The sequence below is a fragment of the Triturus cristatus genome, chromosome 2_2 (genome assembly GCF_964204655.1).
Source record: "Triturus cristatus chromosome 2_2, aTriCri1.1, whole genome shotgun sequence".
In the NCBI taxonomy this organism is placed as follows: Eukaryota; Metazoa; Chordata; class Amphibia; order Caudata; family Salamandridae; genus Triturus; species Triturus cristatus.
The window spans coordinates 1,238,337,438-1,238,354,969 of NC_140582.1; the positions used below are offsets into that span (position 1 = coordinate 1,238,337,438).

The window sequence follows — 17,532 nt, forward strand, 5'->3', positions numbered from 1 at the left end:
TTTCAGTCACTTCCTGTTTTTCCCAGCAGGTGGAGACACTGTTAAAAGTTTCAGTTACTTCCAGCTTCCGGCGGAGACTCTGTTGGACATTTCAGTCACTTCCTGTTTTTGCCAGGAGGTGGAGACACTGTTGAAAGTTTCAGTCACTTCCTGCTTCCCCCAGCAGGTGGAGACACTGCTGGAAGTGTCAGTCACTTCCTGCTTCCCTCAGCAGGCGGAGATGCTGTTGAAAGTTTCAGTCACTTCCAGCGTCTGACAGCAGGTGGAGACACTGTTGAAAGTTTCAGTCACTTCCTGCTTCCCCCAGCAGGTGGAGACACTGCTGGAAGTGTCAGTCACTTCCTGCTTCCCCCAGCAGGCGGAGACGCTATTGGAAACTTCAGTCACTTCCTGTTTTTGCCAGCAGGTGGAGACACTGTTGAAAGTTTCAGTCACTTCCTGTTTTTCCCAGCAGGTGGAGACACTGTTAAAAGTTTCAGTTACTTCCAGCTTCCGGCGGAGACTCTGTTGGACATTTCAGTCACTTCCTGTTTTTGCCAGGAGGTGGAGACACTGTTGAAAGTTTCAGTCACTTCCTGCTTCCCCCAGCAGGTGGAGACACTGCTGGAAGTGTCAGTCACTTCCTGCTTCCCTCAGCAGGCGGAGATGCTGTTGAAAGTTTCAGTCACTTCCAGCGTCTGACAGCAGGTGGAGACACTGTTGAAAGTTTCAGTCACTTCCTGCTTCCCCCAGCAGGTGGAGACACTGCTGGAAGTGTCAGTCACTTCCTGCTTCCCTCAGCAGGCGGAGACGCTGTTGGAAACTTCAATCACTTCCGGTCAGTCATGCTCTTCTCCTGGACAGGCTGAGCGATTTTGGGATCAAGGGCTTAGCATTTAAATGGCTGCAATCCTTCCTTTCGGGTAGGACACAAAAGATACAACTAGGGGATGAAACATCTGAGGTGGGGTTTTTAGAATGTGGGGTGCCACAGGGCTCCGCCCTGTCCCCACTCCTCTTCAACCTCTACCTACAACCTCTAATTGCATCATTGGCCTGCATGGGCTGTAGAGTTTTTAATTATGCGGACGACACGCAGCTGTTACTGAGTGTCGACAACACAAGGACTGCACAACTTAATGCCCAGAACATCTTGAGGCATACTGTTCAATGGATGACTGAAAATCTGCTGAAGATTAACCCAGACAAGACTGAGGTATTGGTGATTCCATCTACCGCCTCACCTTGGAATGACCTCTACTGGCCAGCAGAGTTAGGTCTTGCTCCAAAACCAAGTTTGAATGTAAAGAGTCTGGGGATTAAACTGGACTGTGATCTCTCAATGTCCAGTCAAATCTCCTCTGTGGTGGGAAGCTGCATAAATGTGATCCGTCAACTGCGGAAGCTAGCCCCTGTCCTCTCTCAATCAATGATGCGCTCAATCGTAGCAGCAACTGTTATCTCAAGGCTAGATTATGGGAATGCCCTCTATCTGGGACTCCCCAAAACCCTGACAAATAGACTACAGGTCGTGTTGAATGACGCCGCACGACTGATTTTTAGACTCCCACGGAGAACTAAGGCCTCCCCTCTGCTTCATAGCCTGCACTGGCTCCCCATTAAAGAGCGTGTGGAATTTAAGAGCCTATGTACGGCCCATAAGGCAATTTATGGCCAGGCTCCCGCCTATATTGCAGATCGTTTGGTTGTGTACAGCCCAGTGAGAACACTTAGATCTTCAGATTCTCAGCTACTGGTCTGCCCCCGTTACAAATTAGTAACCAAGGGAGGCAGAGCCTTCTCTGTGTTAGTCCCTCAGCTATGGAACACGCTGCCTGAGATGCTGCGCAGGGAAGGGAACCTCCTGCGGTTTAGGAAGATGCTAAAAACACTGATGTTTAGAAGGATTCTGAGTGTCAGCTAGACCAGGGAGTGTTTTCTTGCAATGTCTGCCAAGCTTATTGTTGTAACTAGAGATTTCGAGCGCCTAGAGACCTGCAGGTGATTGGGCGCGATATAAATCCAAAATAACAATAACAATAACAATAACTTCCTGTTTTTGCCAGCAGGTGGAGACACTGTTGAAAGTTTCAGTCACTTCCTGTTTTTCACAGCAGGTGGAGACACTGTTAAAAGTTTCAGATACTTCCAGCTTCTTACAGGCACTGCTGGCTGTGTGCCCCTCCATGGTCCAAGCTGGGGTCTAGCTCTAATGGCGCCCCATGTTGCGCTGTCGCAGGAAGTGGATGCGGTCAATCCCAGGAGGTGTCTGGGGCATGCCTATTCTGGGTGATCAGGCCTCACCACCCTCGGTGGTGTCAGCCTCCTGGGAGTTCAGGGGAACAAACATGGGCCCAGTTGGTCCCACAAGCCGTCAACCATAAGGTATGCTTTGAAATTGCCAATACCTTGGTAAATTTGGTCGATCCGGTGTACCCCATCCAGCGGGACCTACAGCCACGTAGGACGTAGGTGAATGGAACCAACGCAGCAAGCACTGCACAGATTTCAAGTAGCCATGGGAGGAAGTAACATTCCCTCAGGGTAATTTGCACAATTACGGGAATTTTGTGTCACTCTAGTTACGCGGAAGTCCACTGTTATGCCATTTTGCGTAATTACGCGCCGTTCGCGGTAAAATGTAACACCCCTTCCCACAAGATTCTGAACCCCAGTGAGGTGCCCAGTGTTGTAATGCAGCCTCACGGGTCAAAGCCTGGTGACGTCTCATCCGAGGCGCCCACTTCCTGTTTTCAGTCACAGACAGGGAATCCGCAATGGATTGTTTGCTGCAACCAGTCTGACAGGCACACAGGTCCGCACTCAGGTCTCTCTGTCCCACCCTCTCTTCACACACATGTTCTTTCACTCTCTCTCTCTCACACACTTACCCTTTTCCTCTACCGCTTGCTCCGTTACGTTGTGTTTTGTATTGTTAATTTTAATGGCATTACCAGAAATGTTACCTGCAGCTACCACATATGTACGAAGCCTTCCATGCCCTGCAAAACACCTACACAGTGTATTTGTACAAGACCAAAACCACCCTGATCGGCAAATGCTGATCACTTTTTAGTCCTGGACTCTGGACGGTGCACTTGTGGCTGTCTCAAAGAGAGACATGCTGTATCTACTTTGTGGGCTTACAGCCCGCCCATTGGCTTCCCATTTGCTGGCTCCATTTTGCCTTCTCCACATTTGCCGAGGGCATACATACATCATGCCTGTTCCGGTGTTTGGCCCTCCCACAGAGCACCGGCCGACTACTGTTAAAAATACGCAGCAGCCATTTCATGCATTGTTTTGGTACAATTTTTTTATTTTTGGTAATGGGTGTCTGGTCCTGCCACACGCTAGGAGCGGATCGCTGCCGGTACGGGCTTTTGTATGCAGAACATAAAATATATGTTTTCTATTTAGTGCTTCATAACGCTCTGTTTTTAATAAAGTCAATTTGTGGGTTCGGGCTCTGTTCGTAGATCATGTGCTCTGTATTCAAGTGACCTAAGTCACTGATTCGGCCTTTATTGTTGGGTAATTACCCCGACATTCAGCCGGAAGGAAAGGCTGCGTTACGGGTGGTTGATTTTCTCCATCTCAAAGTGTGCATGCTCCCCATCCTATGCCATGCAAACAAAACATGTTAAACAAAACGGGGAATAACATGTGGACACTAATGCTGTATGTGGATTGAATGAGAATCTCTATGTGCACATTATCAAAGCACGCGTAAATTGCAGCTTTCTAAACATATCATTAGATACGATTAATAATCATAAAACATGATTTGATCACTAAACACATATCATATACAACCACATCAGCTTTGTATGTTTACATCACAATAAATAAAAGCATAAGCCCATTCATTATATAAAATCTCATAGTCAATATACCTATAAAATATACCTCCTCTTGATATCATCGTCGACCCATATTATATGATAAAAATTAATCATCATAAATGACCTATAAATACTAATCTATATACACATGACGAGTACGACCTTCTTAGCAGCAGTCATAGCCCTTCCTATGGCACACGCTACATCCTAAAACAGATTTCAGTTCAAAATTCCGTAGCCTGGGCACATTTTGTAATGTCATATTTTATAACAATTGGACTTAAAATCAATTTCCGTGCAATTAAAACTTTTAGACAATCCAATCAAATATGTAAAACATTGCACCTCATACTCGAGCCACACGTACAATTTACCTCAGGATCAATTGTGGTCACTTTTATCCTTTCATTATCATAGCAAGGGTCAATCCAACCTTTAGCCCTAATAATTCTCTTCTACTCCAATGATTGGGTCGTGCATCTTTACACGAGTACCCCACTTCCTTTTGCCATACGTTAAACATAAAACATACCGATTTGTTTCTCTCAAGGTACTGCCTATCATTTTGCGTTAATTCCTTTGCTAATACCATGAACTCACTCTTTACAAACTCAATTTGTATATTTTGCGAGCACAGCTTAATTCTCATATCCCTGCAAACGTTATCCATCATTTTTCTGACCCATATGCCCACTTTAATTCACTTTTCTTTCTCTCATCTTTGCACCACTGGGATACCTTTTGCTCATCCCCAGAGCTCAGGCGCTTTCAGAATCTTATCAACGCCGTACGGGCCGTTATATTCCACCATACTGTCCCAGGTTCCATTCATACGGCCTGGATCGTAGCTGATCCTGGAAGAGGCCGTACGTTGTTTACACATTTACCCTCCTCAACATCTCATCCACGTTTACCCCTCAGAAATAATAATTCAGCACCATTTTGGAATGGTGGCGGTGTCATGGCAGCACCGGCTTTCAAGGCGTGCCTCTCTGACTTCTCACCGTGAACTTCTCCAGGCAGGGGCCTGGCCCTCAACGCATCCAGGTGGACACCCCCTTTAGGGACTTCTCAAACCTCACCCCAGATACTTATATTGCTTTACTTTTTCCAGCTTGGGCCCAGAAACCATCTAAACTCTGTTTACCACCAAAGCTCAACACCTTGGTTTTTCCCATATTTACTACTGTTTTTTCATGACTACAATATTCCAGAACCATGCCCAGCTTTCTTTGCAGACCTATCTCTGTCTGATCTAAAATTACAAGATCCGCTGCATACAGGAGACATGCAATATATTTGCTGTCAATTTTGGGGCGAGCACCTTTAGCCCCCCCTAAATCTGATGGCGAGTCAGCTGTAAATAAGGAGAAAAGGAGGGGGCCAGGAGGCATCCGTGGCTTAATCCATGTCCGATTGATGTTTTCTGTGCCAGGGTCCCCTCAGCGCCCATTATCACCGGTGCCCAGTTATAACTCTGTAGCCCCTGAATGATGGCCAAGAGACCCCCTGGAATGTCTCACCTGGTCAGTGCCTCCCAACGATGCCGGTCCACCAGATCGAAGGCAGCCCGGACATCAGTGAAACAGCAATAATTCTTAGGGGCATTTATATCTCCCCACTTATGAATGGGTCCAATGATCGCCCCTCACCAATTTTCTGGTATCTGTCCCGTGTCAAAGATACTCGTGAACATTTGAGAGGAAAATCCTGCCCACCAATCAGGCGGGGTCTTTTTAATGCCTGCTGGGTGTCTACCCGGGCCAGCTGCTCTAGCCAGAGTTCAGTTTGCGATGATGCATCGGACAAATCTTGCTGCAAAGTCAGACCCAATGTCCTCGTTTAAGTGAGATCCAGTGATCGCTCTCTTTACTGCGGGTTCCATCCCTCGCCCGCACATTTCCCCCAAACACTGCTCCCAAGAATCCGCTGCCACCACATGGTTCATGGACCCCTGTATCCGCTGCCACACACAGTTCATGGCCCCCTGTATCCGCTGCCACCACACGGTTCATGGCCCCCTGAATCCGCTGCCACACACAGTTCATGGCCCCCTGTATCCGCTGTCACCACATGGTTCATGGCCCCCTGTATCCGCTGCCAACACATGGTTCATGGCCCCCTGTATCCGCTGCCAACACATGGTTCATGGCCCCCTGAATCCGCTGCCACACAATTCATGGCCCCCTGTATCCGCTGCCACCACACGGTTCATGGCCTCCTGTATCCGCTGCCACCACACAGTACATGGCCCCCTGTATCTGCTGCCACCACACAGTTCATGGCCCCCTGTATCCGCTGCCACCACACAGTTCATGGCCCCCTGTATCTGCTGCCACCACACAGTTCATGGCCCCCTGTATCCGCTGCCACCACACAGTTCATGGCTCCCTGTATCCGCTGCCACCACACAGTTCATGGCCCCCTGTATCCGCTGCCACCACACAGTTCATACCCCCTGTATCCGCTGCCACCACACAGTTCATGGCCCCCTGTATCAGCTGCCACCACACAGTTCATGGCCCCCTGTATCCGCTGCCAATCACGGTTCATGGCCCCCTGTATCAGCTGCCACCACACGGTTCATGGCCCCCTGAATCCGCTGCCACACACAGTTCATGCCCCCCTGTATCCGCTGTCACCACATGGTTCATGGCCCCCTGTATCCGCTGCCAACACATGGTTCATGGCCCCCTGAATCCGCTGCCACACAATTCATGGCCCCCTGTATCCGCTGCCACCACATGGTTCATGGCCTCCTGTATCCGCTGCCACCACACAGTACATGGCCCCCTGTATCTGCTGCCACCACACAGTTCATGGCCCCCTGTATCCGCTGCCACCACACAGTTCATGGCCCCCTGTATCTGCTGCCACCACACAGTTCATGGCCCCCTGTATCCGCTGCCACCACACAGTTCATGGCTCCCTGTATCCGCTGCCACCACACAGTTCATGGCCCCCTGTATCCGCTGCCACCACACAGTTCATGCCCCCTGTATCCGCTGCCACCACACAGTTCATGGCCCCCTGTATCCACTGCCATTCACGGTTCATGGCCCCCTGTATCAGCTGCAACCACACGGTTCATGGCCCCCTGAATCCGCTGCCACACACAGTTCATGGCCCCCTGTATCCGCTGTCACCACATGGTTCATGGTCCCCTGTATCCGCTGCCAACACATGGTTCATGGCCCCCTGAATCCGCTGCCACACAATTCATGGCCCCCTGTATCCGCTGCCACCACACGGTTCATGGCCTCCTGTATCCGCTGCCACCACACAGTTCATGGCCCCCTGTATCTGCTGCCACCACACAGTTCATGGCCCCCTGTATCCGCTGCCACCACACAGTTCATGGCCCCCTGTATCTGCTGCCACCACACAGTTCATGGCCCCCTGTATCCGCTGCCACCACACAGTTCATGGCCCCCTGTATCTGCTGCCACCACACAGTTCATGGCCCCCTGTATCCGCTGCCACCACACAGTTCATGGCTCCCTGTATCCGCTGCCACCACACAGTTCATGGCCCCCTGTATCCGCTGCCACCACACAGTTCATGCCCCCTGTATCCGCTGCCACCACACAGTTCATGGCCCCCTGAATCCGCTGCCACACACAGTTCATGGCCCCCTGTATCCGCTGCCACCACACAGTTCATGCCCCCTGTATCCGCTGCCACCACACAGTTCATGGCCCCCTGTATCCGCTGCCAATCACGGTTCATGGCCCCCTGTATCAGCTGCCACCACACAGTTCATGGCCCCCTGAATCCGCTGCCACACACAGTTCATGGCCCCCTGTATCCGCTGCCACCACACAGTTCATGCCCCCTGTATCCGCTGCCACCACACAGTTCATGGCCCCCTGTATCCGCTGCCAATCACGGTTCATGGCCCCCTGTATCAGCTGCCACCACACAGTTCATGGCCCCCTGTATCCGCTGCCACCACATAGTTCATGGCCCCTTGTATCCGCTGCCAACACACAGTTCATGGCTCCCCTGTATCTTACTAGAACCTTCCTCCACTAACTTCCAGAACTTTTTTTTATATTTTTTGTTTTAATTGCTTCCAGAAGATTTTCCCAACATTTCTCTTGGTGTATGCTTTTTTGCTCCCTAATTAACATTGTATATATTGTCTTTGTCTTCTGGAGGTTTTTATAACTTGCAAAGTCATCCCTTAGTTTGAGGATTCTTTCCTCTTTTATTATCTGTGCTTTTAAATTCAGACATTCCTAATTAAACCTTTCTTCTCCTTTGATCACAACTCTCTGCTTCCTAAAATCACCAGCTTCATTTCCTTTCAATTCGACCCTTAGACTCTGGACGACTTTCTGTTTCACAAACATATGAACAGGGACACCCCCCAGAGGCACACGGTGCACACGCACCCTTCAGCCATGTCACACAGGGACAGAGGGCACAGAGGGTGGAGCAACCTTTTCAGACATGGTGTGGCCACCATATACCTACCCCCAAAGGAGACGGCACTGCCAGTCCCAAAACACCTAGTGGGGGGAGTAGGTGCTCTTTTCTGCCAGGGGTGCACTTGATGTGCCGCCGTGACCTCAGAGCCACGCCCTGTGGTCTTAATCTGTGTAAAGAGGGGGGACTTCAATGAACATGCATGACTGTCGACTCCGCTGATGCACACGTCAGAAAACCATCACCTGCCCAGGGCAATACCACTGGGTGGGGGAGCACCCTCTCCAGGGGCATTTCATCCTAACAAGTCCATGTCAAGGAAAGTATATATGAAAGTATGTATGTATGTATACATACTGTATAAGTATGTATGTATGTATGAATGTATGTAAGTATCTATGTATGTATTATGCATGTATGTCTGAATGAAAGTATGTATGTATAAATGTATAGAAGTATGTACGTATGTATGTATGTACGTATGTATGTAAATATGTATGCAGACATGTAAGTATGTATGTATGAACGTATGCAAGTATGTACATATGCATGTACATATGTATGCAGACATGTAGGTATGTATGTATGTATGTATATAAGTATGTAAAATGACAATGGGCAGTACCGGGTCTCATCAAGAGCCGATCTCTGGGGAGGGCAGTCGTACAGGATTTAGAAAGTTATGGCAGATAAGTTAGGGCTGGTCTCGCGCACACGCTCCTAAAGCTGAGTTTGGGGGCAGATCTGGCGAAAGTGCGACCGTGGGATCCTTTTTTAACCCGGGTAGTTCAGGTATGAGGGATTTAGAACTTCTAGAAGCCCTCCCCCCTCCTGATCGTTTGATCCTATTTGCTGGGTGTTTAGGGCCAGAATGGTGAAGGGCTTTGTGGGTTGGGCACGCCGCCTTCAGTGGGATCCTGGCTTCAATATAAATACTTATAATTCTATCAATATTCAATTACAGATTTCTGTATTCCCATTGTGACTATTTAAACAACACATGAAACCTTATAATAAAATCCTATATGAATCCTCGCTTGAGCTGCGGCGTCACCGCTCACCGGTCATATAGAATGACGTCACCACACATCTCTAAATCCAAACTTACATCAGCAAGAGGAGTCACCTTACAAACGGGGGTGCGGCCATCTGTGACTAGGAACCTGCTACTTCTGAACACTAATGCAAGACACCCCTTGGATCTCTGACCCTATAAGTGACCTCCGCGTGCCCCTGGTCAGTTACTCTTTATGGTAACAAATCTACCCAGTGACTCGCGCCATCCTGACCATGGACTGGAGGGGATTCCGCCCCGGGCACATTTTATTAACAGGGATATCATATAGAACATTCTTAATGCACTGACTGTCATAATTCGTATTATTGCGGCATAGAAGTAATACTTTTTAGTGTCTCATTCTTAAAGAAGTAATAACGACAACAATTGTCGTTGTTTCTGTTATTTTCGAAGTACTTTTTTTCCTATTATTGTTTTTTAATTATCATCGGTTTTATTTCTATTGCTTCTGAAGTTCTTATTATATTAGTTACGGTACCATTTTGTTGTCATTATTTTAATCTCAATTATTCTGATTAATATTTTAGTCGTCAATTTTTAGTATCTTATCCGTAAAGTAGTACAGGTCATGATTATTGATGTCATCGATATACTAACTTGTGACATATTCCCCTGTTCAATATGTGCAGATGGTGTGAACTGATATATGTTTAATTCGATAATCATTGACACCGCCGCCGCCGAGACAGCGAAAGCATGTTTAAGAATCCGCGCTTTCAATGTATGTCTCAGATAATACATCTATGTGTGATCAAGGGTTTTATCTAGGCCTGGGCTAAATTTCCGTTCCACTCGCGGAAATTGCAATAATTTGACATTTTCGCGTTCCGCGGAGAGCGCGAAAATGTCAAAATTTCCGCATTCCGCAGCTTAGCGATAATTTGTTTCTTGCTCGCGCTGTAAAATAATACATTCTCGTGAGCGCGTGCGATCGCCTTACCTGAATCCCCGAAGTTCACCGATAAGTTTTCCTGATCCGGTCGCGTTCTCCACGAGATGTTGGATTGTTGGTAGCCATTTGCGCTGTCTCGCGACAGTTCGCGCCCTTAGTAACGTCATACGTTGCGCGATCACGTCTTTTTGCTCGCGATCATGCACACGAGAAGAGTGAAAACAAGATGGCCGCGCTCGCGAGCAACCGCATGGGTAAGTTGGCGAGCCGCGACCACGCAGAAAATACCGCGAACGGGCGGGAAAAAAACTTCTGCATCTTCGTGATATTTCCGCGTGTTTGCGGAGATTTTTAACATTTTTGCGATCATTTGCGAAAGTCGCTTTCGCAAATTCCGCCCACCCCTAGTTTTATCAAGGGTTTTATCTCTTAATAAGAGCGCCCTGCTCTAAAAGGAGAAATGGCTGGTACCCACCAGCAGCTGCCACAGTTTATTTTAATATAGCATCGTGAAAAGTAATATGAATAGTTCGGAACCAGTTCTATGTTTAAACTCTCCTATGCATCCTATGCATTTGTGTTCAGAATGCAGGAAAGAACCGAGCTCTAAATATAGTCCATGCCGGGAAACACAAATGTGGGCAAACACCAAGTTCATTGTAACAAGTGTCCTCAGAAGCCCTCACTTATTAGCCCTTTCAGAACCACCCCCCGGTTATACCACAGTCGAGCGCCCCTGACCTGACAAACCAATGGTACAGTCGCAGGGATTCCATTTTAGAAGCAATGACAGAAAACAACCAATGGGGCGCAGGCATGCAAATCTCAGTCAATGAGATGCCATCTCACTGCAGGGATTTAACCCCTTGTGCTCTGGATAGGATTTATAAACCACTGCTTATAACTAATTCACACTCAAGCACGGTGTGGCATACACCCTACATGAAGGCGTGCAGAGGTTATATACTATTTATTGCACTGGGGGTTGGGGGGGGTGGCGTACCATGACTCACTCTGGGCTTCCTCTTGTGACTCGCGACCCCGCTCCAAACTCAACAAGGGTAGTAATAAATAGTTTATTCCATCTTGGTATCTGCACAGAGTGTATTGCGTCCCACTCAGCTCATACAAATTAATCAGCTATATTTTGACACAAAATTCACTTAGCGGTGAATTATGAACCATACCGTATTTAATCCAGAAATAGGTATTAAAAAATAGTCAACAATAGAAATAATTGTTATAAAAATCACTTATTGAAAACTAAATGATTATTAAAGTTTTTTTTAATATTAAGTCGTGAAGTAAAAATCTTTGTGTTAAAAAAATTAGTCAATTTGAGAAAAATACGATTTTGCAGTTCTCAAATCTGAATGCGCAGAAAATTTAACCAAATTTGTAGATTGGCAAGTAAGCAAGTAACTAAAGCTTTAAGGGGAGATTGACAAAATCTCCACGCAGCGCAGCGCAGCCCCCGCGAGACTGAGCTGCGCTGAGCGACAGGGAGGAGCAGGAGAGCCGCATATTTTTAAAGATATGGCTCTCTCCTCCCCTTTCTCTTGCGCCGGCGCTGATTTGAGTCGCAGTACGCCAGGCACACGCCGTAGCGCCGCAGCGCTAGGGTGTGTGCATGAGGGTAGCATAGGTTTTGTGCAGGAGGGCACCCTTCCAGTACAAACTACTATGCTAGGCACGGTGCACAGCTTGTTTCACGTTGTAAGCGTGTTGCACAGTGCAGCAAACATGCAAAGTTGGAAAAGGAAAGAGCTATGGAAGCATTTCTCCTCCCTTGCGCCTCCTTGAAAAGGGCGCAGTTTTCTCACGCTAAACCCGACCCACTGTTTTTAGTGAGTTGGGTTTAGCCTGAGAAACCTTGGGTGGTTGCATGGGCACGGCCAGGCACCACCCTTGGCACGACCCCATCAGTGCGAAGCAACGCTATGCCCCGCTTTGCGTTACTTTTACGTTAGTTCCAGAGCTAAACAAGTTTAGCGCTGGAAAGTAAATTAGGAAAAAAAGATTTTGCGCCAATTTGTGATGTAAACATGGCGCAAATTCTTAGTAGATCTCCCCCTAAGAGCGCAATTCAAATTTGTAAATGAAATAAAAACAAACCCCCATTCAGCCTGCTCGAATGAGCGCTCACAAAAGGTGGCTGTCGTTGCAAACCCCGGTGGAATGCCGGAACTAGTTTGGGCCTTTTTCAAAAGAAAGGCTCAGCCGGGCCTCAGTTGCGATTGGAAAATGTGTACATTTTGTTACTAAAAACGCAGTTTTTTGGTAAGTGTAGGTGAATGCTGACTGAGCTCTCACAGGTAGGTCAGTGGTCGGTTAGGCTGAATTGATGCTCAGTTTGAGCAGATTCACTCATCCTCAGATGTGCTAAGATTCAAATGAAGGCGACAAGTGACGTGTGTGAAAATCCCTGTGAGTGCTGACTGAGGTGAAGTTTCACTACAGTTGAGGAACAGTTGAGCGCTCCGAGTCATTCATATTGCCGCGTCTCTTCTCCCTCAGTACCTCCTCTTTGGCTCGCCATATTACCTCCATTCCATCTCCACACCATCTTCCTCCTCACTTCCATCCACCCTCTTCCTCCCACACCCGCGCCTCCTCCATGTCTGTTCCTTCTCCACCATGAAGTATCTCCAAGGCTTGACTAACCTCTCGTCCTCTCCTCCATCCACCCTCTTTCTCCCGCACCCGCGCCTCCTCCATGTCTGTTCCTTCTCCACCATGAAGTATCTCCAAGGCTTGACTAACCTCTTGTCCTCTCCTCCATCCACCCTCTTCCTCCCTCGCCTCCTCCATGTCCGTTCCTTCTCCACCATGAAGTATCTCCAAGGCTTGACTAACCTCTTGTCCTCTCCTCCATCCACCATCTTCCTCCCGTGCCTCCTCCATGTCCGTTCCTTCTCCACCATGAAGTATCTCCAAGGCTTGACTAACCTCTTGTCCTCTCCTCCATCCACCATCTTCCTCCCGCGCCTCCTCCATGTCCGTTCCTTCTCCACCATGAAGTATCTCCAAGGCTTGACTACCCTCTTGTCCTCTCCTCCATCCACCCTCTTCCTCCTGCACCCGTGACTCCTCCATGTCCGTTCCTTCTCCACCATGAAGTATCTCCAAGGCTTGACTAACCTCTCGTCCTCTCCTCCATCCACCCTCTTCCTGCCGCCCCCTCGCCTCATCCATGTCCGTTCCTTCTCCACCATGAAGTATCTCCAAGGCTTGACTAACCTCTCGTCCTCTCCTCCATCCACCCTCTTCCTGCCGCCCCCTCGCCTCATCCATGTCCGTTCCTTCTCCACCATGAAGTATCTCCAAGGCTTGACTAACCTCTTGTCCTCTCCTCCATCCACCCTCTTCCTGCCGCCCCCTCGCCTCATCCATGTCCGTTCCTTCTCCACCATGAAGTATCTCCAAGGCTTGACTACCCTCTTGTCCTCTCCTCCATCCACCCTCTTCCTCCTGCACCCGTGACTCCTCCATGTCCGTTCCTTCTCCACCATGAAGTATCTCCAAGGCTTGACTAACCTCTCGTCCTCTCCTCCATCCAACCTCTTCCTGCCGCCCCCTCACCTCCTCCATGTCCATTCCTTCTCCACCACGAAGTATCTCCAAGGCTTGACTAACCTCTTGTCCTCTCCTCCATCTACCGTCTTCCTCCCGCACCCGCGCCTCCTCCATGTCCGTTCCTTCTCCACCATGAAGTATCTCCAAGGCTTGACTAACCTCTCGTCCTCTCCTCCATCCACCCTCTTCCTGCCGCCCCCTCGCCTCATCCATGTCCGTTCCTTCTCCACCATGAAGTATCTCCAAGGCTTGACTACCCTCTTGTCCTCTCCTCCATCCACCCTCTTCCTCCTGCACCCGTGACTCCTCCATGTCCGTTCCTTCTCCACCATGAAGTATCTCCAAGGCTTGACTAACCTCTCGTCCTCTCCTCCATCCAACCTCTTCCTGCCGCCCCCTCACCTCCTCCATGTCCATTCCTTCTCCACCACGAAGTATCTCCAAGGCTTGACTAACCTCTTGTCCTCTCCTCCATCCACCGTCTTCCTCCCGCACCCTCGCCTCCTCCATGTCTGTTCCTTCTCCACCATGAAGTATCTCCCAAGGTTTGACTAACCTCTTGTCCTCTCTTCCAGGCCGGGACCACCTGAACTCCTTCGGACACCGGCAGACCTCCAAGAAGCGCAGGAAGTCCCGCACCGCCTTCACCAACCACCAGATCTACGAGCTGGAGAAGCGCTTCCTCTACCAGAAGTACCTGTCCCCGGCGGACCGGGACCAGATCGCACAGCAGCTGGGCCTGAGCAACGCGCAGGTCATCACCTGGTTCCAGAACCGGAGGGCCAAGCTGAAGCGGGACCTTGAGGAGATGAAGGCGGACGTGGAGTCCCTCAAGAAACTGCCCCCCCATGCTCTAGAGAAACTTGCCACCATGCCCGAGCTGGAGGAAGAGACGGGGGTGCACACCGCTCCTCACTCGCGGGCCCTGTCCCCCTGCGGGTCTGCCTCGCCCCAGGGCTTGGGGGGCTGCTACCCACACTCCCCGCAGTCCTCCTCCAGAGACCCCACCACAGATGAGTTCTCAGAAGATGAGGAGATTGAGGTGGACGATTGAGGGGGCGTACAGTAGATTTACATTTGTTGAGGGCCAGGGGACCCTTCTTTTCCACCTCCGCGTGCTGGGTATATATGACTATAGAGTGATGGCAAGGAAACATGGAAGGGCCAGGAATGTATTTATTTAATTATCAATAAATTTCTCATCTCCTCCCCAAGGCCACGTGGCCTTCCTCTTCACCAGTCCAGCACAAAGAACCGCCCCTGCGGACGGATGAAATGTGTGCAGATGTGGGACTTGGAGCAACAAGTGGCCAACGTGCTGTGGTGGCACATCCTGGGACGTCCCATTGTACCTGTGCAGGGGGAAACAGAAATAACATGAGCAAGGAAGACATCTTGGTGTCCGCACATTGGTGGAGAGTAGTCATTGAGTGGCGTCTCCATGGTGTAAGGGGAGGCCACTGTAAGACATCAAGTGGTATCTCCCTGATGCAGCGAGGGGCCCCTGTGAGACATCAAGTGGTATCTCCCTGATGCAGCGAACGGGCCCCTGTGAGACATCAAGTGGTATCTCCCTGATGCAGCGAGAGACCCCTGTGAGACATCAAGTGGTATCTCCCTGATGCAGCGAGAGGCCCCTGTGAGACATCTAATGGTATCTCCCTGATGCAGCGAGAGGCCCCTGTGAGACATCAGGTGGTAGGTCCCTGATATAAAAGAAGGCCCCTATGAGACATCAGTTGGTATCTCCCTGATGTAACAGAGGCTCCTGAGAAACATTACGTGGTATCTTCTTGAGGTAACAAGATGTCCCCAAACACTCAAAGATAAGGTTAATGAGTAGGGGGCGGGGCCCCCCTTCCCCTTGATCAACTTCCGACGCTTTCCAAAGACAACTTCTGCCCTCTGTTTCCCTCCCCCCCCTTTCATGTCTGCCAGCTGTTTTCTCGCCTCTGGAAGCAAACGGACAAAGTCATTACATTTGTGTTTTTACCAAATACACCTCAGATCTTAAGAAAAGAAACGGGACTGCAAACTGTGAAGAAAAGACCCCACTGCCTTTTCGTCCTTTCTCTGGAAAGGGGCGGGGCGTCTCTGTGTGATTATTGAAGGAAACCCTGGCTTTTGTATCTTTTTCTCTCTCCATTGACCCTTCCGCCACGTTAACTTGGAGCGCAACAGCGGCGTCCTGTAAATCTGGTCAAAACTCCTACACAAAACGGAGAACGAATATAAATCCGGAAGAAAGCAAAGGTACATTGATTGGATAATAAACCCCAGAAATGGAAGCAAAAAAGGCCATGAGAAAAAGATACAGAACTGGGAAAAGCAATTGTGCGAGTGACATCCACGGAATTGCATTATTTAAGAAAAGGGCAATTTATTGTGAATTTTCAGGTTTTCGTCGCTTGATGATTTTTTCCTAAACGAGGTCATTCAACGTTGTTGCCGCCACCAAAGGGATCCGGACTAGCCAAGCAGCAGGGGGCCTGTGGGGACATGTACATATTTTAAATAAACTCGCCCCACGCCCCGCCTTCTGTGGTGATCGTGTTTCTTGGCGGGGGGGGGGGGGGGGGGGTGGAGGAAGGGGGCTGGGATCAGAGACTCCATGACCAGTTGGGAAGGGGAGAGGGCACCGGAAACAGGGGGCACAGGAACCGGCAGTCCTTTCAAAAGCAGTTTAGGAAATTGAAAGGTATCTAGAAAGTGTTAAAAGTATCCCGGGTGCACAGTTCTGTGAGGGCAGCAGCTGCGGAAGAAGTGCGCAATAGTGTAAACTCGCTAGTCTTGTGGTCTCTTTGGGAATACCCTCAGTGCTTAATTTGTAAACGAAGTAAGTGCCGGGGCTGTCCTTGGAGGCACCACACACTGCCCCTGCCAGCGCTGCCAATGATAGTAGCAACACAACTCCTAACGCGCTCTAGAAGTGTGACAACTCGGAATATTCCAGGCCCCCAAAGCTGTGAGAATGGCTTGGGTGGCAAGTAACAGTCATTTTTAATGTCTATTGAATTATTAATTGACTTGTTTTGTTGGATCATCTCTAAATTAGCCAGACATCGCCACCTTGTGGCGGACTGTCAGAAGGGCCGCTGTTGACAATTAAGGGCCATTGTGGAGCACCAGAAAGCAGGGGCTCAAATTAAGTGCAGTACCCAGTAAATACAGTAACACAGCAGATGGCAGCCGTGTTTATAGGACGGTGCGTCTCAAGGTGCTGTGACTTGTCTCAGACAAACAGAGACAGCATTAATTACAAACCTTGATGAAATTCTTACACAATATTTAACATGATTTCCAGAAATAACATACTTGCCCTAAAACATCGATACTCAAAGTACAGCCCGGGGAGAAGGTGGGGGGAATGGATGGGGGTGCATGCTGCCCTCCTGACCTTTACGTCAGCACTGGGCTGGTGCTTACGCGACTCAGCTTTAACAATAACAAGATGTGAAATAAGCCGGCAAGCATTTACTTACGGTTAATTGGTGTTAAAGAAAGCAAGTAATGAGGGTGTCCTGCTTAAATTGAGGAACACCTTCATTTTGAAAGACATCTTGCAGAAAAAGTGTAAACATATGATAAACTCTCCTCAAAATTCAAAAAGATAATTTAATTAACATGCAGAACCTTTTCACCTTAGTACATCAGATATCAGTGCACTGACAAGCATTAGATTAAAGTGATAGTTTTCAAACCTGAATTTAGGAACATTTATTCTTCCGCCA

The 17,532-nt window shown here is 49.0% G+C and overlaps 1 protein-coding gene across 1 annotated transcript in view; it reads left to right on the forward strand.

The window, feature by feature from the left end:
* LBX2 (ladybird homeobox 2) overlaps window positions 1–16,318 on the forward strand; it is a 36,361-nt gene extending 20,043 nt beyond the window's left edge. The window contains exon 2 of the mRNA XM_085642903.1: window positions 14,377–16,318. Within this exon, the coding sequence (XP_085499029.1) occupies window positions 14,377–14,855 (479 nt within the window). The 3' untranslated portion in view covers window positions 14,856–16,318. The remainder of the gene's footprint in view (window positions 1–14,376) is intronic.
* The last annotated feature ends 1,214 nt before the right edge of the window (window positions 16,319–17,532 follow it).